The sequence below is a fragment of the Trematomus bernacchii genome, unplaced genomic scaffold, assembly GCF_902827165.1.
Source record: "Trematomus bernacchii unplaced genomic scaffold, fTreBer1.1, whole genome shotgun sequence".
NCBI classification, from domain to species: domain Eukaryota; kingdom Metazoa; phylum Chordata; class Actinopteri; order Perciformes; family Nototheniidae; genus Trematomus; species Trematomus bernacchii.
The window spans coordinates 3,962,520-3,989,745 of NW_022987966.1; the positions used below are offsets into that span (position 1 = coordinate 3,962,520).

Genomic DNA, 27,226 nt, shown 5'->3' on the forward strand with positions numbered 1-27,226 from the left:
TGTAGAAGGTCAGGATCCTCTCTATGGTGCACCTGTAGAAGGTCAGGATGCTCTCTATGGTGCACCTGTAGAAGGTCAGGATGCTCTCTATGGTGCACCTGTAGAGGTCAGGATGCTCTCTATGGTGCACCTGTAGAACTTCAGGATACTCTCTATGGTGCACCTGTAGAAGGTCAGGATACTCTATATGGTGCACCTGTAGAACTTCAGGATACTCTCTATGGTGCACCTGTAGAAGGTCAGGATCCTCTCTATGGTGCACCTGTAGAAGGTCAGGATACTCTATATGGTGCACCTGTAGAAGGTCAGGATACTCTCTAAGGTGCACCTGTAGAGGTCAGGATGCTCTCTATGGTGCACCTGTAGAAGGTCAGGATACTCTATATGGTGCACCTGTAGAACTTCAGGATACTCTCTATGGTGCACCTGTAGAAGGTCAGGATCCTCTCTATGGTGCACCTGTAGAAGGTCAGGATGCTCTCTATGGTGCACCTGTAGAAGGTCAGGATACTCTCTATGGTGCACCTGTAGAGGTCAGGATGCTCTCTATGGTGCACCTGTAGAAGGTCAGGATACTCTCTATGGTGCACCTGTAGAAGGTCAGGATACTCTCTATGGTGCACCTGTAGAAGGTCAGGATACTCTATATGGTGCACCTGTAGAACTTCAGGATACTCTCTATGGTGCACCTGTAGAAGGTCAGGATCCTCTCTATGGTGCACCTGTAGAAGGTCAGGATGCTCTCTATGGTGCACCTGTAGAAGGTCAGGATACTCTCTATGGTGCACCTGTAGAGGTCAGGATGCTCTCTATGGTGCACCTGTAGAGGTCAGGATGCTCTCTATGGTGCACCAGTAGAAGGTCAGGATACTCTCTATGGTGCACCTGTAGAAGGTCAGGATGCTCTCTATGGTGCACCTGTAGAAGGTCAGGATACTCTCTATGGTGCACCTGTAGAAGTCGCAGAGTATCCTGGGGTCCATGTTGAACCTCCTCAGCCTGCGGAGGAAGAAGAGCCGCTGTCGAGCTGTTTTGGTGATGGTGGTGGTGAAGAGTCCATGTCAGGTCCTCAGTGATGTGGACACAGAGGAACCTGAAGCTGCTGACTCTCTCTACCGTAGTCCCATTGATGGCGCTGGGGGCGTGTCCCTCTCTCTGCTGCTTCCTGTAATCCACAATCAGCTCCTTGGTTTTGCTGAGTTTGAGATGGAGGTTGTTATCCTGGCACCAAGATGTCAGGTTTTCGACCTCCTCTCTGTACGCCGTCTCGTCGCCGTCTGTGATCTGGTCGATGACGGTCGCGTCGTCAGCAAACTTCACGATGTTGTTGGAGCTGTGTGTGGCCACGCAGTCGTGTGTGAACAGGGAGTAGAGGACAGGGCTGAGCACGCAGCCTTGAGGGGCTCCGGTGTTGAGGATCAGGGTGGAGGATGTGATGTTTCCCACGCGCACTGCCTGGGGTCTGCCTGCCAGGAAGATTAGGATCCAATCACAGAGGGCGCTGTTGAACCCGAGGTCCCAAGGCTTGATGACCAGCTTGGAGGGCACAATGGTGTTGAATGCTGAACTGTAATCAATGAACAGCATTCATATATATGTGTTCCTCTGGTCCAGGTGTGAGAGGGCAGTGTGGATGGTGAGGGCTATGGCGTCGTCTGTGGACCTGTTTTCTCTGTAGGCAAACTGCAGGGGGTCCATAGAGTCAGTAAGTAAGTAAAAAGTAAAACTTTATTTATATAGCACCCTTCTCAACACGGATGTACAAAGTGCTTTACAGTACAGTACACAGGACACAATTCAAAGTACAACTATAAAATGTAGAATAAAAGGCATAAAACAGCAGCAGGTAATACATAGGATAAAACATACGATAAAACACAAATAAAAGACAGCCACTAACTCACCTCCTCCGACGACCCAAAGGCCTGTCGGAAGAGGTGGGTCTTTAACTGCCCCTTAAAAATCTCTACTGAGGCAGAGGCTCTTAGTGTCTGGGGGAGTTTGTTCCAAAGCCTTGGGGCCACCACCTTAAAGGCACGGTCCCCCTTAGTTTTTAGCCTGGTTCGGGGCACCCTTAGGAGGCCTTGCTCAGAGGACCTCAGGGCCCAGGTTGTGCTGTGAAGGTGGATCAGGTCATTGATGTAGGCTGGGGCTTGGCCATGGACAGCTCTATATGTGAAGACCAATACTTTGAATTGGGTTCTGAGATTGACAGGGAGCCAGTGCAGGGCAGAAAGGATCGGAGTGATGTGGCATGTTTTTTTGGACCGAGTGAACAATCTGGCTGCAGCGTTTTGGACCTGTTGTAACCGGTTTATTGATGTTTTGTTGAGGCAGGAGAGCAGAGCATTACAATAATCAAGCCGGGAGGAAATAAAGGCATGGATAGCCATCTCCATTTCTGCGTTGGATAGAACCCCCCTGAGCTTGGCAATGTTCCTGAGATGGAAAAAACACGTACGGGTCAGAAGTTTTATATGTTTGTCTAGTAGCATAGACTGATCGAAAGTTACACCAAGGTTTTTTATGTTTGCCCTTATGTTACCACTGAATGAACCCAGGTGGCTTGCTACCTTAGAGGCGATGTTATCAGCCGCTAAGATCAAGACTTCCGTTTTTAATGCATTGAGCTGTAGGAAGTTGCTTGACATCCACTCCTCAATTGCAGACAGACATGTGATGAGGGTGTTTACATTTTCCATTTTGGCGGGTTTGAAGGAGAAGTATAACTGGATGTCGTCTGCATATAAATGATACGAGACACCCTCAAATTGGCTAATTAAGCGGCCCAATGGGAGCATGTACAGGGCAAAAAGAAGGGGGGCTAAAACAGAACCCTGGGGCAGGCCGCAGGGTAGGTGAGTGCTGTGTGATGAGGACGGGCCCACCGCCACGGAGAAACTTCTCCCACTGAGGTACGAGGCAAAACCACTGGAGGGCAGACCCTGAGATGCCTACCCACTCCCTGAGTCTATCTAGCATGATGGCGTGGTCCACTGTGTCAAACGCTACACTCAGGTCCAACAACACCAGAACCACGCAATCACCTGCATCCAATGCCATAATAATGTCATTGGAAACCCTGAGGAGGTCAGGGAGGGAGGAGGTGATGAATGATTTGACTAACCGCTCAAAGCACTTTGGGGACAGGAACGATGGTGGAGTGTTTGAAAGATGTGGGGACTACAGACTGCAGAAGCGACCTGTTGAAGATGTCTGTGAACACCTCTGCCAGCTGAACTGCACACACCCTGAGAACACGGTCAGGGATTCTACCTTTGCAAATTGATAACTGAAACCTTCAGCAGCCCTCAGGCTACAATGCTAACTCTGAGCTGATCGTCCATGTTGCAGGAGTGATTAAACATTTGTTTGGCACTGAATCTCTTTCAGTCTTTCATCTTTTCTCCTAATCACTCTTTTCTTCATCTTTGCCTCCAGACTTTTTCAGAGTACGTAATCTCTGTTTTTCTCTGTCAGTAACCCTCTCTGCTCACTGCCCTCCTCCTGTAGTTTGTCCGTCTCCCCCTTCTGCCCTTCTGTTACTTTTGTCAGAACATTTTACTGGGCCCAGTGGACATGAATAAAGAGAAATGGGTGACACAGAAGCACATTTATCAGGTTGATTATAAATATTATGGATAATTTATTCCTAATTGTATTTCGTTTCCGCCCTATGTTTTCTCAATGAAGCACTGATGGCTAGTTTATCTTGTCGGATTACTTTGCTTTTCACTATGTGCCTTCCATCGATCTATCATTGGACTGTAGCTCCACTTTAGAAGACGCTAGCCCCTCCAGTATTACAAACCTTGACCTTGGGAAACGACCTTGAAGTAATTTCTTCAAACAAGGAGCTGTTGACTCTGGCTCGGCCGTCTACAGTGGAGAGCCAAGTATTGATAACCTTCTTTCCAATGCACCTAATTACAGCTGCCAAAAGCAGTGGCTTGCTTAATGGATCTCCCCAAGGGCAAGGTGATGAACAATCTCTACACCCTCTTCATACATCAATGCCCATCTCCTCTCCTCTGCACTTGCGTATGTGCCTCTGCTGGATAGAGACTTGAAGGCGATAATTAAAAGACTGAGTTGTTCCCCGTGTGTCAGTACATGTCTGTCCGATGCTGTTTGGCAGGCTGCTGTAGCCCCAGGGGTGACCTGTTTGTCTACTTATTAACTTGTCCAGAAAGAGAAAGTGGCAGATGGAGAGATGGAGGTCAAGAACACGGAGCCTCAAGAAGTCCAACCTTTAAAAGGATGGGGAGGAAGAGAGGGGGGTGTGAACAAAGAGGTGCTGTACATGTAGCTGCAGAGAGACAAGTGTGAGCAATGATCAGAAAAGAGATGGGTACACATGTATGTGTCATATTTGAGGGATGAAGATAAGTTAACCAAGAAGGCTTTCAAAATACAATCAAATCAAAACAGCAGCCTTCTTCACTATGATATTTTACCATTCATTTTGTTGGTCTGTTAAAAGATCTAAATAATGCATTCAAAGCATTAATATAGCATCAAATGTCTATTTCTAATTTATTTCATTAATTCATTCTGAGTTGTATACTCAAGGCTGATTTGATCCATTTTGAACTGTTGCTAAGAAAGCACCGTTACAGTCATATCAATCAGACAGGTTTCTAAATAGGTGGATCAGGAGAAAAAGACAGAGAATCTTTTTTCCTGAAATGTTCCAAATCTCTTAACACACTGGGGACACATATTTATGTATAAAAGACATGAAAAGTGGATTTTGCATAATAGGTGACCTTTAAGTTACGTTGCTGTCGCTGCAGATCCAGCCGCTTCGCATCGGGATCCTACTCACCCTGTCGGTGTTATTTTTGCATTCATGACCGGCTCGCTGCACATTAAGATAAAGTAATGCCTACCTGAGATTATAAAGTCTCTTTCCTCTACGTTACCATTTCTACAACTCTGTGACATATTTTGTTAGAACCTTCTAGACAGATTTACCGCGTCTAACTCTAGTGCTTTGATGTCTTGTCTCTAAACACCCAGCAAAAATGCATCACAGCAAAACATCAGGAATGTCTTGTAATTTGGAGATATTGATGCGATTATTCACCAACAATCCTGGCATGTGGTCATTTTTATTAGAATTTTGCCAAGCATTAAGTAATTATGTTTTTTATGTTCAATACTTTGGGTTTGGGCAAATACACTGATGCTTGATCACTTTACCTATAACGGAGGTGATCTCTGGGGCCGTAGATCACGGTCTCCGTTACATATTATATAGCTTCACTATTGGCGAAGCATATTCAATTGTTCCATGGTAAAACATTTCACAGGAAGCATTTGATTTATAAAAGATGACAAGAGCTTGTGTGGCGTTCAAACCCGTTTATTGAATGGTTGACGTCAGTATGAGAAACACATATTGGTCCTTGGTGTCGGGGGGCTGGATTGGCACGCCAACCTGTGAACAAAGTGTGATTAGCGATTCTAGTAATTTATAAGCTGTTTAGACTAAGCAATATACATTTCTGTTATATATTTGTCATATCATCCCTGCAGTAGTTAACATCATAACACTCACCTCCACCTGTTCTCCCGTCTCCGGTCCCAGGGTCCGTCACCGTAAAGAGACCCCGGGGAAACGGCGAACCCTGTTTTATCGTTCCGGGTGGGGGTAATTGAGCAGGATGGAGGCAGGGGTGGTTTTATATCGTGTACATTGATGTTGTTTGTTTGTAATGTTTTTCCTTTCATACATTAATTAGGTATAATTGAATTAATGGATGTTTGTTATTTTCAAGTAATGTTTAGTTTTCTTTAACTGGTTTCATTATCTGAGCTAACCATCTTTGCACATACCACCCCTTTTGATGGTACAGTCCAATTGTTGGGCCTATAAAAGGTGGCGTGTTCGGCTCATTGATACAGGGATAGTGCTGGAGACAGTCATATGGATGATTGATGCTGTTAATACGACTGTTAATCATGTGCCAATGATTAATAAACGCCCACACCGGGTTGTATTTGGACGTTCTGCCTCTGCCTCCTTACTTTGGTCGGGCCGCTCATTTGTCAGCTTCACATTACCTATACCTTAAAAATGTAAGAAACATGAAACCGGACATCACATTTGCTTAATTTGGCTGACTGATAAGCGGATCAGTCAATTATAATGATATCATAATCATTAGAATAAAAGTTATTTGCCAACAAACACGCACATGTGATCAGTGAAAGGTCCGATGAGGTATCTTCATTTCTAACACAATGGACCACTATCAACCCTTAAATATATATCTATAGAGTTTTTCTTGTCACTTTATCAGACAGGTACCCCCTTCTAAGCTGCAGTGTGTTTATAACCACTGTGTGTTTGATATGGAGCACATCCTCCTTTTATCACTGTCACTTCTGATGAAGCAAATTATGAAGCATCATGAAGGTACACCCATTCATATCTCATTCTTCTGTCATAGCTTCCACACATTCTGTAAAAACCTGCGTCTGCTGTTCCACTGTGGAGGAAAATGAACATAGGCCCTGCTCGTGTAAAGAACCATCTTTGGCGAGAGCAGAATGTCACCTGACTGCATATTGTCATTGTGAAGCCCATAGGGAAAGAACCAGGCAAACAATGAATTGTGTTCATCATCATTACTGTGTGTCATCTTGATACAAGTTATTGATGTTTGTGTAAATAGAAAGAGTGATGAGTATTGAAGCTAATACAGACAGTAAATAAATGCATTCCTTTTTTCGTCCATTTTCTGAATTTGCTCTTCACATTTCTTACATTTTATGCAACAGAATAAAAGTTTTAACAACATTCGCAAGACATTTTCAAGGGAAAGGAACAGACAAGATTAGGATTCAAATTGTAAAACAGAAGGTTTTCTCTACAAGAAAAAGGCTTTGAGGATATAAACTTCACAATGTGTTTAGCAAATGTAAATCTTAGGCAACAAATTTGGCTTGCATTGCTGGATTTATAGTTTTCCAGATCCAATAAAGAACATCTGCTTAAAATCTCTGGATGTTTTCTGGAATACGCAATGGTTTGAATAGTTCTGTTCACATCTTTGAACTATGGAGAGACTTAACATCATTTCATGAAATTAAAATGAAGCACTGCTACTCAATAAAAAATGTATTTACCATAAACTGACACAGTTTAAACCTGATAGGAGCAAAAGCATAATTGTCCCTGGTCAACCGGGGTAAGATAACTTGAATTTAAGATATATCAAGCTTCTCTTCTGTCGAACCAACTTCCAGTTTGTGTTTGGGAGGCAGAAACCCTCTCCACATTTAAGATTAAGCTCAAGACCTTAGAAGCTTACAGTTAGGTCTGGCTCAGGCTTGCCTTGAACCAGCTCCTAGTTATGCTGCTATAGGCTTAGGTCGCATTCACACCGAATAGTCCGCTTCTCTGGTGCGCACCAGACGACTGTTTGTTACATTGTTTCATTTTTCAGAAGATTCGGTTTGCGTTCACACGGGCAAAACCCAAACGGATTATACACTTTAAACATAAGTAATGTGCACGGAAATGCTGTTCAACAATTAGTCAGACATTAAGGGGGTACACCGCATTTTCATGCTGCTGTTAATCTGGAGAGCATATCTACAGACTCCGCACATATGATTATATAATCAGACGACGTGCATTAAAAAACATTATAACACATATGATATAATGAGAGACGCAGTAAGGAGGAGGTTTCACCGAGGACAGGTGGCTCTGACTTTTATGTATTGTTGACGGAGCATTTTTACTTTGCACGCCACTGTTCAACACTTCATTCTGCTTCACTCTTTCGCTAAATATTTTGAAGACATCGGCGTTCTTGTGGCACGTAAATACTACGCTTCCTATGTTTTGGTGTGGACTGCGTTCACACCAGCGATGAACCGCTCCAGAGTTCACTAGCAAGCGGTCCGAGACCACCTCTTTTAGGCGGACCAGAGTCCGGTTGTTTAGTTCACTTCAGAGGTCTCGGACTGCGATCACACCAACCCAAACGAACCGCACCAAGAGGGTAAACGCACCAGGGTTTGATTCAACCGGACTATACAAGGCTGGTGTGAATACGACCTTAGACTGTCGAAGGACTTTCAATTTACACCTCTTTTTTCCTTCTTGTCTTTTCTTATCTCTATGCTCGCATAATGCATGCTTCTAACTCAGCATTAAGGGCATTGTCCCCATTTTTTTTTCGTCTGTCACCTGGCAGATTGCCAGTATTAAAGGTGACATCTGGATCATGAGTCATGCCTGCGTCTGTTGTCATGGTCCTGCCTGACACCCATGTTATTAAAATCTTCGGCTGCACCTGGAAGATTTTTAACACCCTTGATTTATCTTTATGTACTTTCACATTATCAATGTTGTCATTTGTGTTGTCAATTTGTTACCTTTTTCAAATCCTTACACACGATACTTATTGCTCGTCTGTCCATCCTGGGAAAGGGATCTGTTGCTCACCCAATTTTCCTCGTAGAAATGATGGTGTTTCCTGGGAGTTTTTTCTACTCTGCTGCAAGGGTCTAAGGACAGAGGGTGTCATATACTGTACAAATTGTAAAGCCTCATGAGAAAAATGTATAATTTTTTTATATAGGGCTATATAAATAAAAAAATTATCAATACATTAACTGAAAATATCACCTCATTTGACGTGCTTTTGAAATTATCTCTGTCATCAGTTTTCATTCCTTTCCTTCATCTTCAGTAATGGATTCCACTCCAATCAGTTGCTCAATCAATGCTGCTCTTTTTATTTTTCTCGTGGCTTCTTGGGGGTATCAGTTTCCAGATAAATATATCCCCCAACAGGAGTGTGTATGTCTGCTTCACACTGAATAGTGAGAGGAATCTGTTATTAGGTCCCACTGATTTACAGTTATGTTTGTGTTGGTTTGGATTTGGATTTGTTAAGCTTCTTCGTAATCAAGTGCTTGCTGGAATTCAGCTATTGTTCAAGAAAATGATGCTCTAAACACCCAGGGAGAACAATCAATAAATATAAAGTATAAACTATTACAGACGGATGCATGCATGGGGAAGTGCAACTACATGACTTCATCTAAAAATCAGTAGGTGTTAATAGTTTTGTGGGATGTGGCGCTTATGGTTTCACTAAGCTTCTGTTTAACTGATCCCTGTGGAAAGATATGGGCAGAGGGATCAGTGTTTGAAGGGCACGGTCATCAAAATCCAATTTCTTTCATCTCTGTATACCTGCAAAGGGCTATTAAAGGAAATTGTAGGGAGAGTGTGTATAATGGTGTGTTTAACCTCAGGCTCTAGGGGACAGCTGTTTGACTATAAGCAGATTCCGGACGAGGCGCAAATCAAATTATGAAAATGACAGCCGGTGACATATCCAGACAGAGAGGCCACTCAGGTGAATGAAGGAAGCTGCAAAGTGTGGAAATATATACACAATATGTGTTTGCTATTTATACAAACTCATATGCAGTTAGATATTATTTAACTGGCAACATATTCTATTTTTCCTTGCAGCCAATGACGTTGATACAGCTTAAGGACTGAGCTTGATAATGAGTCCTCTCCAAAATGAATTCAATGGCCTATTAGTTTGAGACCACAGTTACATGGCTGTGATTCAGGATTTTTTACCCAGTCTTTTTGGTGCACATATGCGCGAGCAAAACAGTTTGTTATTTCTATCCATTGTATACTAAGGATTATCTCTAATGCTTGACAATACATGAACAAATATCTTGGTTTGGGTATTTTTTGCACTGTTATCCTTCACTCCTGTGTCTGAGGGCTGTCCACACACACACATACACACAGAGCAGAGTGGAACAAAGCAGAGACGGAAACAGCATTTTTCTAGGAAAGATTCATCTGTCCCCTGGACAATATTGTAATACAATTTTTAAAAACAACACCCTGAAGAAGTTCAGTTGTCAACAATGTGTTAACATATTGCTGCAGGTTAGGGAAATGAACTCAACACTCTTTTGGACTGTCTTCCTTCTTATGACATTACACTGGAGCTGTTCCTGCCGTCAGAAGAAGCAATATCTCACCTTGATGTTACCAAAGCTTAAATCGTTTTAGGCAACATTGAACTACTGCAGCAGTGAATGTAAACCAACCAGAAAGCCTCTGATCTAATAAGCTCAGCAAACTTAAATGCTAAAGGAAACCAAGTTAAAAACCTTAGTTATAGTAACAAGGTACAAACATTTGTTTGCAGACACATGACCTTTTGTCTGTACAAGCCACCGCCAATGCTGCATGTACAGTAGCTGCTACATTTTATTGTTCACCATTTAGATCCATAAGCAGTGTTTTTTATTGTTATGCTTACTTACCCAATAGGTTTGCTGGCATAATATCTCTCTTTTTCTGCCTCTGCCTCTTCCTAGTCCTCATATCCCTTGGTAGCGGATTAACTACAGCAGTTTAAAGCTCAGTCTCTTGTCACAGATGTTGGCTTTGAGATTTAAATGAGCTCTCTGTGGTGAGCGAAGTGAATTAAAAGGGAGAGGAAATGTAAACCTGAAGAGGCCTCAAAAACATCACTAATGGGAAAGAAAAAGCATGAAAAGAAGTGGCACCCATTTGCAACTAACCAAATTGCATCAGTGAGTCTGGACAAACACTGCATGCAGCCAGAAATAGTATCAACTCCTTAACAAGCACTGAATAGCAAAACAAAAAATCAGATGGTATCACCAGTATTCCCGTCTTATGAAAAACCTCAACTGAAGGTGATTCCGGTCTTATAGAGGAACAGAGTCACAGCACAGGTAGTTGTGGTAAAACAATTTAGTTGTATCTGTTTTACGTCTCTGGTTTTTAATTACAACTGAGCCTTTTGGCTGTTCTAGCTACGAGCATTGTGTCATCCAAGCTTGTCACTAAGTTCAGCGCCCTCAAGCTCACCAGCAACCTCTGTAAATGGGTCCTGAACTTCCAGAAGAGCCGATCCCAGACAGTGCGGATGGGCATCATCACATCTTCCTTCCTGACCCTCAACACCGGAGTCCCTCAGGGCTGCATGCTCGGTCCTCTTCTTTACTCAAGTTTGCTGACAATACGACCGTCATGAGACTGAGCACTGACAGGTACGAAACGACGAAAAGAGAGATGGTCAGAGACCTGACATCTTGGTGCCAGGACAACAACCCCCATTTTAACATCAGCCAAACTAAGGAGCTGATTGTGGATTAGCGAAAGCAACCTCAAGAGTCACACGCCCCAATCACCATTCACGGGACTATGATGGAAAGAGTCAGCTGCTACAGGTTCTTCAGGGTTCACATCACCGGTGACCTGACTTGGAATCATCACATCAGTCTCATTGCAAGGACAGCTCAACAGCGGAAGTTCAACGTGGACTCCAGGATGCTCTAAAACGTATTATTTACTCTAATGTGCTTCCAAATCTCTGACTAGTGAAAGGTATTGCTCCTGTTGATCTACAAAGGTGCCCATTACTAAAGGCACATTCAATTTTCCAAATATATTGGTCTTCTGACATTGATTGTATAATTTACTTGACTTTGCCTCCCCCTATTTCCCTTATCCTTTTTCAAAACATTGCCTACATTAGCGAGTTTGATCAGCTGCACCATGTATTACCATTTGCATTGCATGGCTTTGTGCGAAGATGATTAATTTAGACCATGTTAACCAGCAAACTGAAACATTTAAGGGTATTCGGAGGATATCAACAAGGGATTATTTTTTTCTGCATTATTTTGTACTATATGCAGTTTTTTCTTACTGCTCTATTTAGTTCCCCCTCAGCAGGGTTGTATGAGAGAAAGATGGGATGTGTAGCGACCCACACACCCAGTGCACCAAACATCTAGCTAAGTAGGACATTGAAATGGATGGGCCTGTGTGTGTAGGTGACCTACATAAATTAATGTGGACAGAGATTCCTTCCACACCTGAACTGAGCTGTGCTGTGGGTGTGAGACTCAACAGAAAGGACACACAATGTGCTCACACATACAGCAAGAAATGCTGATGTGATGTTCCACATGGATGGCCATCCATGCAAGTATTAATGGACCCACATCATTTTAGGGGATAAACTCTTGTTGCGAAAGAGGAGAGCAATAGTCAAATGTAATGCCTTGACTCAGATTCTAATTCACTGGCATATTCACTTACCATATTATTGTCTTCCAAGAAAATGTATAGGTTTTTTTACACCTTTGTTGTTAGTCAGATACGTCTGGCACAGTTGTATTAGTCCATTAGGTCAGCAACAAAATACATTAAACATGTTTTAAACCAACCACATGATTACGCATATAGCTAAGCCACTTGGGAAAACAAATGTTAAAAATGACTTAAAAAACTATTTAAAAATGTTATTTGTTCACCTGTTAGTGAAGGCACAGAGAATGAAAAAGTCCTGTGTGGAAAGGTCTTTATTTTTGAAGAGTGAGTGTAGGCCCTACCAGAAGGAGACCAAACCCAAAAGACCTGAGATGTTTTGATGGTTCATAGTGTAGCAAAAGATCAGAAATGTATTTTGGCCCTAAACCAACCAGTGCTTTATTAAAGCCCCTGTCACACTGTCCCGAAATTGACACCAGATGGACACACGATAAAGGAAATGTTCAAATTCGGCTCTGATCGTAACAACATCGGGCCATTCGTGAGGGCATCTTAAGCCATCGTATGACCGCCGGTGGAGTTTCTCAGGCTCCGGCAGCAACTTCGTGAGCGGTGGCAAAATCGTTGGCATGCCAAAAAATTGCCGAAGGACCTTGCGAAGGTTCATTTTCGTGTTGAATTCGTGTGTCCATTTTGCCCTTCGTAAGGCACTCGTGAGGGCATCTTGTCAAATCGTGTCATCTTCGTCTGATCATTGGTGCCATCGGGCATTTTTCGCCTCACGAAGACAATACGAAGGAAACAAGAAGCTGCCCGATTGTCTTAGGAAGGCAACACGACTACGTGAAGCCCTCGCAATGCCGTCGTGTAGCCATCGTATTATAGTACGATGACATCGAGATTGCATTTATTGCACAACAAAATCATGTAAACATATTATGTAAATAACCCAATTTGTGTTCTGTGAAACTGAAAAGGATATTACATTGTTTTTGTTACTTTCGTTGCAGTTGTATGTCTTAAATGTAATTTAGGTTAACTTCCTGTTTTATTTAGATGCTTTTATTTTGAACGCGAGTTTACGCTGTTGACAGGAAGTTGTTGTTGTTATGGAAACAACATGACGGAGATAAGTAATATCTTCTAATCTACATATAAAGACGGAGAAAGTAAAGAATAAAGTGTATGTTTAAATGTTAGCACCCCCCGAAGAGGCACAAGCTCTTACGTTGAGTCTGGATACATTCTAAATCATCAGTAAAGTCTACGACCATATTTTCGTGTGTGGTTCGGGTGTCATCGTGTGGCCTTCTGTAGGCATTGTACTTGCTTCGGCTGTTGCTTGGCTGTTGACCAAGTTCAGGGCCATCTTTGTGCGAAATTCACAATTCCATATTCGTGTGTCCATCTGGTGTCAATGGTGACAGGGGCTTAACCTCCTGCAAAAACAAGTCAGCATTCAACTATTCACAAATATTCATTTAGTGGTCCCTCCTGCTCAGGTAAACTAACATTCACACACATTCACATACAGTTGGCCATGCCATAGGGAGTAATTTGGGATTAACAAATCTTGCCAAAGGACACATCAACATTTTGACTGCAGGGGGTGAGGATCAAACCACCAACCGGTCAATTAGAGGAAGAGCAGCCAACCAATATTGTGATATTTCATTTTCTCAATATCGCCCAGTCTTGTTTTACAGTTTAGTTTTGTATTCCCGTATATGGTACTTATTTCAGTTTGTGTATCCATTGTTTCCTAATCCTCTTCCGTGCTTTCTATGCACCAGAGAGAAGTGTATCTAAAGTGTGGAAACGATTACAAGCCCCCGCTCAATATTCCAGGTAAGAAGAGTGTAATCAAATATACATTTGTTTATGTCTCCTGTGAGAGCTCCACTTACATCCAAATACAGCGTTGGTAATCAGCAGCCGCACTGTTGAAATTCAGGAATGAGGATGTGGCGAGGGAGACATCCACGGACCCTCGGAGATAACACCATCCAGACTCCAATGTCTCATCTGTCACACGTAGATTGCTATTAAAGCTGTCTGAGAGCATTGCCATCATCTAATTAGAAAAGCGATCTCTCTCCCTGTCTGTCTTGTCGGTTAAATCTCTCTGCCACCTCTCTCTCTCTTTGTTTCCTCTCTGTTTACCTCTCTGTCTCTCTCTCGCTCCTGCTTACTTCATCGGTCATGCCAATTGATTTCTTTGAGAAAAGCCTCTCATGGTTTTCGCCTTGATGTGTCTCGTGTAATTAAAGGCCAAATTGTTTTGATGCCAGTGTAATCACATTAGTGTGTTATTGCGGGAGAGTAAAGATGGGAAGAGAGAAGGGTGAAATTGGACTTTTTTTGCTTCACATCCACAACCTGCTACCACAGTGTAAATGTGTATGTGTGTGTTGTGTGTGTTTGGGTTTGTTATTATGAGCATAGAGCTGCCATTGGTGCTCAAAATCCGGGCCCTTATGGTGTTCCATTAGCCTTTCTGTCAAATGGTGAAGGAGGGCAGTGCTGATAGACACAGCTAGTCAGAGAGAGGAATCTGTGGCAGTGAGAAGATTTGGTTTGGTAGTGCTTAATATATACATGTATGTCAATATGAGGGAATACGATTTCATTTGGACTATTCTGAAGTTCTGAATATTAAAATGATGATAAAGGAGATAAGGATGGTGGTGGTGGTGATGATGATTGTCAAGGACCAGGGTGGCAAACAATTAGTAGAGTAGGTAAAGGTTGAGGAAAAAAATAACTAGGGATGCTCTGATCGATCGGCCACCGATCGATATCGGCCGATACTCACTCTCTGCCGATCGATCGGTGCTCTCTAAAAATGCCGATCGCGAGAGCCGATCGCATGACGTAAAATTATGACGTAAAATACATGACACTTTTCTCTGTGCGCGGCAAAACAAGCTCGCCAAAATGGCTTCACAAGTCTGGCAGTATTTTAAGGTGTCCGAAAATGACAATAAAATAGCGGTATGCAACGTGTGTGTGAAGCAGAAATCCTGCAGCTCTACCCGCTGTGACGGACCGGTGAGCGGAGCAAAACACACACTAAGAGTTAGACCTAACACACTTAGCTATTTGATCTACCTCTGAAACTAGCTAAACTAGTTATAAATATGTTTATTCTTCACTGTCGGGTCACTCATTACTGGATCAGTGAGCTGCATGAGATACTGACAGGCTGTCAGGAGAGGGGGAGAGGAAAAGAGAGCGCTTCCGCTCATTTCTCCCGTGTTATTATCCAAAGTTAATGTAAACTTGAATAATGTACTTCATTTGAATGTAATAATTATGTTGGTTGTTTGTGGAAGCGCCAGTGAATGAGCCCCATTAACTGAGTTTTAAACATCACTTTAAATGGAAGATCCCCATAGGCCCCGCCCCCTCGATAGGATCGGCGATCGGTATCGCCGATACTGATTCCGGCGATCGGCCCCAAAATTGGCGATCGGAGCATCCCTAAAAATAACCTTATTTACCCCAAATATATTGTTTTAGGATTGGCAATAAAGTCAATAAAGATGAAAAAAACGTGTTAATTATATATAATATAAACAGAAAGCCTAATTATAAGTTAATTAACAAATAACTTTAAAAAACAGGTTATGGGATCCATTGACAAGGAGACAAATGCCTTCCTTTCCACACTGCAGGCATGTATAACCATTTCAGCGAGTCCATAGTTAAATGCAGGGGAGCAAAGACATTGCTCTAAACAAGGGGCAGCATGGCTGAAGAAGCCGGCACATTTACTAAAGCTGGTTTGATTCAGCCGCTCAACCCTTTTCCAAGTGGAAAGTGAGCTGCATGACACTGACAACAGTAGGGTTAACACTTTTACAAATAACGATTACTTAATTTAACAGTTTGATGTACGTCTTTGTCGTTCTGTGCCCTCACAATGATGATGATGATGATGGTGGTGGTGCTTATAATAATAATAATAATACATTACATTTATATAGCGCTTTTCCTGGTGCTCAAAGCGCTTTACAAGCAAGTAAAACAAAATAACAACAAAAGTAAAAAGTGCTAAGCAAGGTGGAATAAGGGCGAGGGGTTAGTGGATTAGGAGTTGAAGGCAAGAGTGAAAAGGTGAGTTTTGAGGGATTGTTTGAATGATGATGATGATGTTGGTGATGATGAGGTTGGTGATGATGAATATGATGCAGGGTGTCCGCGGGGTCTTAAAATGTATTAAAAGTTGATTAATCAATTTAGCGAAAATGAAGGCTATTAAAAAGTATTAAACGGCATTTTCCAAGGTATTACATTTTGTAGTATATAAATTGTCCAAAGAGGTTGTAGTCTACAGTTTGCCTGAATGTAATCATTGCGTAGGTGTGTAGTGTGATTCTGTGTAGTTTATTTATGGCATTCCGTTGGATTTGACGTCATCTGAACAGGACATCGCACGCTCACTGCTTGATAGCGCGCAAAGGTCCGTTTACGCCGGTTGTTAAACAACATCGTTATGGGGAAATGCAAGTTTGCGTCCAAATGGTTGGAAGATAAGGAGGAAGGACAATCAATACTGTATATAGTAAATGTGAGGTAAAGTGTGTCGCCAATGTAACCGGTTAAAACTCAAAGTGGCAATGAGGTCTTAAAATGTATGGTAAGGGTCTTAAAAAAGGTCTTAAAAGGTCTTACATGTGACTTCAGGATTCCTGCATATACCCTGTGATGAGGCTAGTGGTTATTGTGGTACAGGTGATGATGACTTTGGTGGTGGTTATCATCATGATGATGATGTCAATGATGATAGTGGAGGTGGTGGTGATGATGATGGTGGTGGTTAAGATAGTGGTGGTGTGATGATGATGATGATGATGATGATGACCATTTCAATGGTGTTGGTGGGGGTGATGATTGTGATGATGGTGGTGGTTATGGTGGTGATGGTTATGATGATGGTGGTGTGGGAGGAACGAATGGTTGAACTGAGGGATAAAGGGTGGAATAGATAAATGGATAAAGGTGTGTAAGGAGGGAGGAATGAAATGAAGGAGGGATGTGGGTAAAGATGAGGTTGGAAGGGGAATCATGGTCGGATGTGTTGACCCGGTATAAGCAGCTTAGCAGGTGTTAGGATGTGGTTGAGGCGTGATTTTGTCCCCGAACCTCGGTAAACTAATACACTTAATTTAATATGCTTTCTCATGTTGACAATAATGAATGAAGACAAGTCATCAGTGTCATTAATTATTTGTTCTATTGCCTTTACTGCTTGGCATTTTCTGTCTTCTCTTTATTCTCTGCAACTGTATTTGATTGTCGTGCTGAAGTTTATCTTTGAACATGTCCTCAATATTTACTTATCTGGAACATTTGAACACTGATTCAAACGTTCAGATAGGCCCTGAGATATTCTAAACCCAATCTGTTGACAGCAGTAGGAGTCAAACCAAACGGCAAGAGTTTACCTTGAGTTCCTTCCATTACTTCCGACATTCAGCAGACATTGACTCTGGTAAATCCCTTCAGTGCTTCGGTCCTTTCTAACTGAGTCTGAGTTACTCCATCAGAAAAGGCTTTTTCCTGTCCTCCTCTTCCTCCTCCTCATTCACCTTGTGTGTTTCTCTCTTTTTCTATCGGTCTGCTAAACGTATTTCACTCTGCTCATTACAATGTAGTGAGATGGCTTGCTGCTTCAATCGATCCCCCTGTCCACTCTCATTTACTTTACACCGCATCCTGCTCCTAAAGAGCTTAACTGACTTTTTCCTGCCTGCTCCTCCTCTCTCATGTTTCTTGTTTTTGATTAGCATGATGTGTAAATAAGGCCACAAGCTCCCATTGGTAAATGCCAGTCTGTTTATTGACGCATTTGGTCATTTCTCCCATAAATCATCCCAAGGTGACGACAGACTCTTGGGTTTTGTTTATGAATGTTTTGCATGTGCATTCCTTACACATTTACTATCTTGAAGCTGTATTGTTTATATAACTTATTTATATACCATTATATTAGGTTTTTATTACAAATGTTGGTAGATCTTGGAGAATCAGTTTTTGTCTTGGGTTCATGGAGGAAAGGATATAAAACAATGCATTTAAGCTGGACTTTTTATGGAAAATCCAATACCTCTAGATTGTCCCACTATCCTGCTGGTATACCCTTCATGTCTGGGGGTAGTGGGAGAGATAGTTTGTTGCTTTATGCTTATGAGGGAACTCAAGAAGTTTGTTAGGTTGGATTTTGTCTTGCGAAAATTAATATAAGGCTTTGGAGTTATGATGGAGGAGTGGGGGCACAACAGAAAGCAAACATGACTGTAGAGGTGACGAGAGAGGCTCAGAATGCACTTCAGTTTGTGAATGCAAATGTTTTCTATAAAACAGATGAAAATAATCAGTCCTAATGATGTTACCGCACCCCGCTGTGCAAACCCTTCTCCAACCAGCATTCAAGTAACACACACACACACACATAAATATACACACACACACAAACACACTTATTATTCACACAAGAGAAAGTCAACACAACAAACACATTACACATCACACAAACCTAGTATTTGGATTTTAAATCATATGAAAACTGCAGTTTTATTTCTTTCTTAATTTATACCACAACAGTGAGCATGTTTTTTTTAACTCTGCTAATTCATGCTATTTGTATGGCTTGTTTTTATAAAAAATAAAATCAGTCCTAATTATTAGTACAGTATGTTCTGTTTTATTAGTATTGCCTGTTATTTTTTAATAATGTAAGTCTCATTTGTTTATCTTTTTAATTCCTAAAGTTCATACTACATTTAATTTTATGTTTGCCCATCATAACTTGATTCTATAGAAAAACATTTTCCTACTCTGTTTTGAATCAAGCTTGCAGATTTCAGGCTTTGATTTGTTGAATAAGACACACACACACACACACACACACACACACACACACACACACACACACACACACACACACACAGCTCCCATGGGCTTTTCCATTGATGGAGTGTATAAATTGGATGCCATTTGTGACAATGCTGTCATAGTGTGTGTCTGTATGTAAATTACTTCTCACACTCGGGAGTAAATTGAACGTGGGTGCAGAAAAATGGAACAGTGAAAAAAAGAGAGACAGAAAATAAAGGAGCATAAAGCAGGAGCACCCTAATGGAGAGAAACAAACAATTGTGCATCCAGTGTTTCTCATCAACTTTGAGTGACTGAATTTTCTCATTTGTCGCTGGTTTTTATTAGCCGTACAGTCGGCAGTAACAGAATATTTACCAAGCCACAGTGAGGAACAGCAGCTGTTGTATCCATGCTTACATATTGGACTCTCTTTTTCAGAAGAGAAATGCAAGTGATATTTGTGTACTTCTCTTTTTTATTGCCAGACAAATCAATACGCCCAGACATTGTTAATACAGTTAGAATATCTTGCTTCCTGCTGCTGTGGATACAGTTTTTTATTTGGCAGCTGGATGGAGTTAAAAGAAGGAAACCAAACCATGGCTGATAGCACACATGATACGTCTGAAAAACATTTAAGTAAGGGATATGTGCAGCGAGGCGGTCATTAATGAATAAGAACACTATTCAGGTGTTCTTTTTCCCAAATGACTGCCGCGCTGTACATAATCCTGCTTATTACACGGCCACATACAAAATGAACCGACGATTTTTATTAATAATTGAAAATGATTTGATTGACTTAAAAATGATTGTATAAAAATAGTCCATAGTGCACCAACGGCTCGAACTGTGGCAACAACAACGTAAGTTAAAATGATCTGCTCATAGTTTGTTTTCCACTAACACGTCCTTAAACAATGTCACAGCAGCCCTTACTGTTTATCTGTTAGTGTTTACTTCCTATCTTCCTTCTTCTGGGGATTTCTCTGACGTCCAACGCTCTGTCTTTTAACTTATTTCCTCCCTTGATCCTTCTTAGCAACGGTCTTTATTTTGCTTATCAGCGGTGTGTTATCGTCGAGTATTAACAACCTCTGAAATGACCAAATGTACTAATCAGAATCTTGTATCCAACTAAGCCTTGTAATAAACAGTTATTTACTGTATTATAGTTCCTTGCAAGCTAGGATTAAACATAGTGACAACACTCCTACTGTTTTGCGTATGTGTGTATAATAATACATGTGTGCCTAACAAATCTTAATAAGTGTGGATGCAATCCTACGGACAAGAGAACTGCCTCTAGCACTTATTAACCACCTCTGATGGGAAATTGCATGTTGTTGAGGTGACAGGTGAAACGTGACAGCTGACATTAAGATAAGTTAGAAAATACAAATATTTCTTGTCTATCCGAGTTCAGGAGATTTAGCAGTGGTGTACTGTGTGTTGTGCAAAATAAAGATGGAATGGGTCAGATTAGCTGATTCATATGAGAAGAACATTTGTAAAAAAAATAAGGGGGTGAGTTTTTAGGATTTGAGTTTACCCATTGTGATTTGTCTGACCAGTATTGATATTTGGAACATGTTTATGGTGTGCAGTAGGGCTGCTCAATTAATCGTATTTGAATCGCAATTACGATTATGGCTTGCAACGATTACGAAAACAACGTAATCGAAATAAAACGATAATTTTTTTATTATTATTATTACTTTTTTCTTTTTTTTTTCAAATACTTTTTTTTTTGTATAGGTTTTTCAGTTGAATTATACTTAAAGTTCAGGGTAATCAACTGTCAAAAACATACTGTTCAACATTTAAGTAAATGGATAATCGTTTTTAATAATCGTGATATCAATTATTGACCCAAATAATCGAGATTATGATTTTTGCCATAGTCGAGCAGCCCTAGTGTGCAGTACAACATCTACTGAGCATTGGTCCAGATGTACATGGAGGATTAGATAACCCATAATATCAACGGTCTCCTGAATGTAGATGAAACCTGGATGGATTCACAGGTGTGATCAGCACCTTGTGGGACAATTGTTTTATTGAGGGAGGCTGTGGCTCAGTGGGTAGTGTGCTGGACTTGGAATCAGGGGGTAGCAAGTTCGAATCCCACTGCAGTCAGCATGTCGTTGTGTCCCTGGGCAAGACACTTCACCCCAAATTGCTCCTGTGGGGATTGTCCACAGTACTGAATGTATGTAAGTCGCTTTGGATAAAAGCGTCTAACAAGTAACAAATGACATGTAATGGCCACATCGATATGATGCCTGGACTAATTCAATCTGTGAGGTATCTCTCTTGTTATTCTCAAGACTTGTTTGCAACCGTCATTTTTAAGACACGTAAAAGCTGCGGACATTCACCAGTGGGGTGTTTACTGTTGTTTTTCATGTAAAAATCAGGTAAGCTTGTATTATTTCCGTGTTTACATAGGACTCATTCCTGTACCACTCTATTAAAGCCAAACGCCTTAAGTTATTTCTGTAAATGTGCAATGTGGCATAGTATTGTGTCTGCTCTATGTGTAGTAGTGTAGTCAATTACGCATAAATACAGTCTTCAGCTCACTTGAGCATGCGCATGCATAACACGGTGTAAAAATGTACCTCAGAAGAAAAAGACCCTGTACACAAATCACATCAAAGCAGAAACACACTTGATAATTGATGGTTATCATGTGTAGTTATTTGTTTTAATGGACCAAATGTTTAGCACCTGCTATTACTAAATAAGCTCCCCCTTGGCTCCTGCTGCCGCCTCTGGTCACAGTGAGGGACATGCTATTTGTCGTTGCTCTCTGCTCTGTTGTTGAGCTCTGTGCTGATCCACTCCCATGATTGGCTGACTGCATGGTGGCCTGTATTTGGCTGCTCAGTTTCATACTTCAATCAACATCATGCTGGCAAGTTGGATGTATTTTGTGGCTCGCTTTATTTCTTGTTAGTGTTGTACTCATTTGTTGAAGGCTTTTTTTGAATGTATGAACTTTTTTTTTTTGTGGTTAGGGTTAACCCTAACCCTAATTTTACTCAAAATTCGGTAATGCATGTAAACAATGTAAGTTTGCTTTCCTAAAATGGTTGAGGTCACAAATATTTTCTTACAATATTAAATGAAATCTAGTCACGGAAACAATGTGAAATATTACTAGGTACAATCTGTATAGAAATATAGGCAAGGTTCATATTTATGAAATCAAGTCGTCACAATATGACTCAATGGTTACAGAGTTCACTGGGGACCATGATTCAAATCTGCAAGTCCTCCGTATTAAACAACAATACAACTGTTTTAGGTCTGGGGTAGAATACGGTTTGGGTTAAGATAAGGTCTGAGTGAGGTTGGGGCATAATGTATCATCATGATTACAACAACCTCCCTAACCCTAACCCTAACCATGAAGGTCAGAGAAAAAACTCATAACATGGACTGTTTCTAGTACAATTCTGACAATGTGTTGGTCAATCTATCCACCAGACCTCCTCTCTTGACAGATATGGTGGCTCTCACATCAACCCCCTTAGCTTGGAAAAGAGTCATCATTACTTTGGCTAATAGAGGTCTATTGTCACTTGAAATCTAAGATGTCTTAAACCTTAGCTGCTTAGCAAAATTACCATCAACATAGTACAATAACCATCTCAGAATTCGATAACTTTTTCATGCATTATGTACATACTGTATATTACAGTGAACATGAATTTCTACAACTGCCTCTTTATGTCTCTCAGATCTCTGCTACACTTGCACTCGTATTTTATCCTTCTCCATCACATCAGCCCTATCGCTCACGATGCCACCCATCCTGTATGTTGACTGCCAGGCTCTTTGACAAATTGCCCCTGACAGCTGGTTTGTTGGCTGTCAGTGGTGGCTAGGGTACTTCTAAGGAGGAGCAGAGAAGGAGAAGGGAAAGGCAAGGAGGGGGAGGTGGCAGGAAATGAAGAGATTAGATATGTTTATTTGGTTTTTAGGTTTCCTTCAGGCTTTTCTAATCGTCCACCAGAACAAGTGAGAACTAATGCTACATTACGTCCACCTGAGTGGTGTTTCCTTACACCTGTTCAAAGTAACTGGAGTATCCATTGTTCCTTTAGATGGTTTGTCTCTACAAAGTCTATTCTTTCTTCTCTTCTTCAATTCATGTATGAAGTGGGGTTATTAGAGCTCAAATCTGTATATAGCTGCAGCAGATGTGCATGTGTTCCTGTGACTGCTACAGCAGAGGCAATAGACTAGAGGGTGACTGAATAGAGGAATGGAAGATTGGGAGGATGGACATTTCCCCCCAATATTCTCAGTGTAAACAGTGCTACTCTCAGATGCACATTCCCATCTCTCCAAAGCGAAGTTACAAATCTTCAAACTGTTCATTTGTGCATTTAAGTGAAAATGGGGCATGAACTCAGAAACATTGTTCTTCGGGGGCATGTTATTTTTGAAATGTTTTGAAAGGATAAGTCAGTTTCAGTTTATTGCCATTATAAATTGACTGTATATATATTGGTAACCCAAAAAAAGTTATTTTGTGTCAGGTAACTCTCTAAAGGCAACATGATTCTGAGATGGACAGAAGTAAAGAACAAATCAAGTACAATAAAGGAGAAATACAAACATACAATTTCAAGAAATACATTTTGTGGGTTTACTCTGTGTTCAACTATCAATATGTCTGATATGTATTTCCTTTGAATCTCAAATACCATGTGTAGCTAATGCTGGTAAATCACTATATTACCTTGTATTACTGACCTTCCCTTTTACTTGGTTTGTCAGAGTGTTGATTTGCCATCAGTTCAAGCCTAAACTGCTTAGCTTCTCTACTTAAATAAAGCAAACACATTATAGAGTGGTGTAGTGATGATTTATTTTTGTAGACAACAAAGGGAATAAGCATCGCAAGGGAAACCTTTAAAAAGGAATGCGATTTTCCCATTGGATTTCAGAATGTCAGGTTTTTTGCAAACAGACGTTTATAATACCTGCTGGTGTTGAGTCACCAACGATAAGTAAATGGCTGACTTTAGCCACTTGTTAGCAACTGCTGTTTTTAACACGCATAGAGGCTTCAGACGTTCCCCAGTGGGGTATTTACTGAAGTATTTTAGGTCGTAGAACAATACGGGAAAATCTCTTTAACTTGTTTTAACCACAGATCTTATTTTAGGCATCTAACCAATAACTAATTTATTAAACAAAGGTGACTGAAATCAGGGAACTAGAAGTGATACAACTCATTTCCAGGTTTTAGGACTCATTCCTGCACCACTCTATATACCAAACTAAGAACTTCAATGGTCTCTATAGCTGTTTTGTTCAGTTTTTTTGTTCAATTTAAACTAAAGTATTGTAGTCCCATTGTGAGATGTCTATCATTTTGATCGCCACAGAGCTTTTGTTGCACCAGGACTATAAAGCTTAGTGAGCCTGAGGAAGCAGAGGAAGCTCTGTGTGAGGTAAAAGGCTCCATTTACACCTCTTAATCGATAGAAATGAGTGCTGATAGCTGTAGCGGATCATGCTTTTGTGGAATTATGACCAAGTGTGCCCTCCTCCCCTTCCCCTTTCCTATTTCTTGCCTCCTCTTTCTCTACTCTTGCCATTATTCTCTCTACCCATCTGTCTCCTCTGCAGGTTTTGGCTTTGTTACATTTGAAATTGAGGATGTGGTGGAGAAAGTCTGCGAGATCCATTTTCATGAAATCAATAATAAAATGGTGAGTGGCTCCCATTGCATTTCAGAATGTCTGACACAGATCTGGATTCATGTTTGATTTTATGAAGTGTAGCAGTGAAAGAGATCGTGTAAACTGACACTAGACCAAAGGAAACTGCTGCACACACACACACACATACACACACACACACACACACACACACACACACACACACACACACACACACACACACACACACACCGGTGAGATACTGAGGGATGAGGGAAGTGGAGGTCAGCTGTCGGTTCCTTGCAACTGATCACTAACCATGAAATTGTGTGTATGATCCCAAAGCACGCAAAAGGGCAGAACAACCTGCCCTACCTCTGCCCCCACGGCCAATTTCCACAGCATGATGCTCTGCAAATTAGAATTAGAATGGCTAGCTATGACTGAAGGTATTTCATTGTAACAGATAAAAAAAGGTCACAGAAAACCCGGGGGCCTAAAGAAGGTCCCTTAGGTTTGTGTATCAGTTCCCACCCTCCAACTTAAAATGTCTAGCAAGTGGTTTTTAATTGTTTTTGTCTTTCAGCCAAGATGATTGTCTTGCTGGTTCCATGGCAAGTCAAATAATACTTCAAGTTGCACATTACAACAAACCTTAATTCCACCAAAATCTTCCATTTGCAAATGTCATTAAATAAACCTTAAACGAAAACATGATCACACAATCACTCCACCTTCGTTTCCCCTTCTTTCTCACATAGATTGGGACCCAGTGTTATTGATAATACAAACAGACTAAAGCCCCAGGCCTCCTGTTAAGTAAGGAGCAACATGAGAGATGAGCTTAGATTTCTTCCAAAGAAATACATATTATAACATATATTCGCACACATGCCATGCCATAATCCATTACATACAGATTCTCGGGGATGGAGGCCGGTATAAAGTGTGTACAACAACTGATTCCATGTTCCTGACACAACAATGCTGGAGAAAAAGGTTATTTGTTATTGTGTTATATAAACAAATGGTTTGGTTCTGTTAGGTAATACAGTGCACAGCGCACCTCTCTTTATGTGCACTTCGGATCGATCCTTTAGATAACTTAGTTCATGTTGAGGCTGACAGTACAGAATACAAATACAAAAATGTTCCAGTGTTTAATTCTATAGACAATTTTGAACTTATGTTAAAATAATATGATTCCTTTACAAACCATCTTCTCAGCAACACACATCCCACACACATGACTTAAATCGTCTTACCTCTCCTTCATTTGAACATGATGCAATGCCGCTGCCAAAGTGAGCTCTTTTTCCCCGGTCTTATTTCTGTCACTGAGTCAGTATGAAGGTGAAATCAAACAAACAACCCAGAGTTGCAGACAGGAAAAATAAGCCCTGCACTTGCTAACTATTGATTTACACATGATAGGACATCACTTGCTTTTATTGTTTCGGGATCCCAGCAGTGCTGACCATGATTTCTTTATTCTAGTCGATATCCCCCCATGGACCGTCAGCCCCCTTCCTCTTTTCACACCACTCATCGACTGCCTGTTTTAAATTGGGCTACAGGGGGATTGCGTGCATTGTTTACACCAGCAGGGGAGGGCAGGAGAGTATGAAGAAGAAGAAACAGAAGAAGTAGAGGAAGAAAATGAAGAAAAAGAAACAATAATACAGCTTTAAGTCCCAGCCCTCGCAGACATTAATACCAACTTCCAACAGAAGTAGCAATGTTTAATTTGCCGTTGTATTCAGTGTGGACTAATATAGGCTAGTGTAAGCCCCTATTTCCCAAATGCTTTGTGAACATTTAAGTATACTGGTCTACAGCAGTAAAAAACTGCAAACCGAGCAAAATTGGAACCCGTTGTCTTGCATTTACAGATCATGTGTTTTATCAGAAGGGTACCAAGACGACACTGTGTATCTTTTTGACAGCAATGGTCACTAAACATGTATTGGATACTTCATACATGAGGATATTCACTCATGCATTTAAGTTGGCAATAAACATTCATGGAAAATTGAGACCGAGAGAATCAGGGAGAAAAGACGAGTTCTGAAAGAGAGAAGGCTTATTGACTTCCACTCTGTTGAGTCTTCATCTTTATGAAAGGGCCTCAATCTCAGGTACAATGGAGAGAAGAGTGGCAGCGACAGAAGCAAAGAGGTCATCTAGTGGAACACAACTCATTAAAGTTGGAGAATCTCTTTCTTTTTACCTTAAAAGGGTTGATTAGTCTGTCCATAAACCTTGGAAAGTTAGCTGTGGATTTAATAGAACATGATTGGCAAGGATAATAGATGACCTGTAATCAAGGAACGCCATTCATTCAACAGGTCACAACAACTGACACTGATGGCTATGACAGACATTTTAGAATGAACTTTTCACATTTGTGCCAATAGGACATTACTAATATGGGACGATGGTGTGGGAGGTATCACTGCTTGGTCCCTTTTCTGGGGTGTTTGCTTGCTATCGGCTTGGGAACAGTTAGCTTTCCATGGCCCTAAGGGCTGGGATATTCAATGTCTGATTCAGGTCAAAT

At 41.2% G+C, this 27,226-nt stretch overlaps 1 protein-coding gene across 4 annotated transcripts in view; it reads left to right on the forward strand.

Moving 5' to 3' along the window:
- Positions 1 to 27,226, forward strand: part of LOC117471022 (RNA-binding protein Musashi homolog 2-like) — a 162,323-nt gene that overhangs the window by 102,024 nt on the left and 33,073 nt on the right. For all 4 annotated transcript variants that reach the window (XM_034115798.1, XM_034115800.1, XM_034115799.1 and 1 more), the window contains exon 8: positions 24,635 to 24,717. In XM_034115798.1, the coding sequence (XP_033971689.1) occupies positions 24,635 to 24,717 (83 nt within the window). The remainder of the gene's footprint in view (positions 1 to 24,634; positions 24,718 to 27,226) is intronic.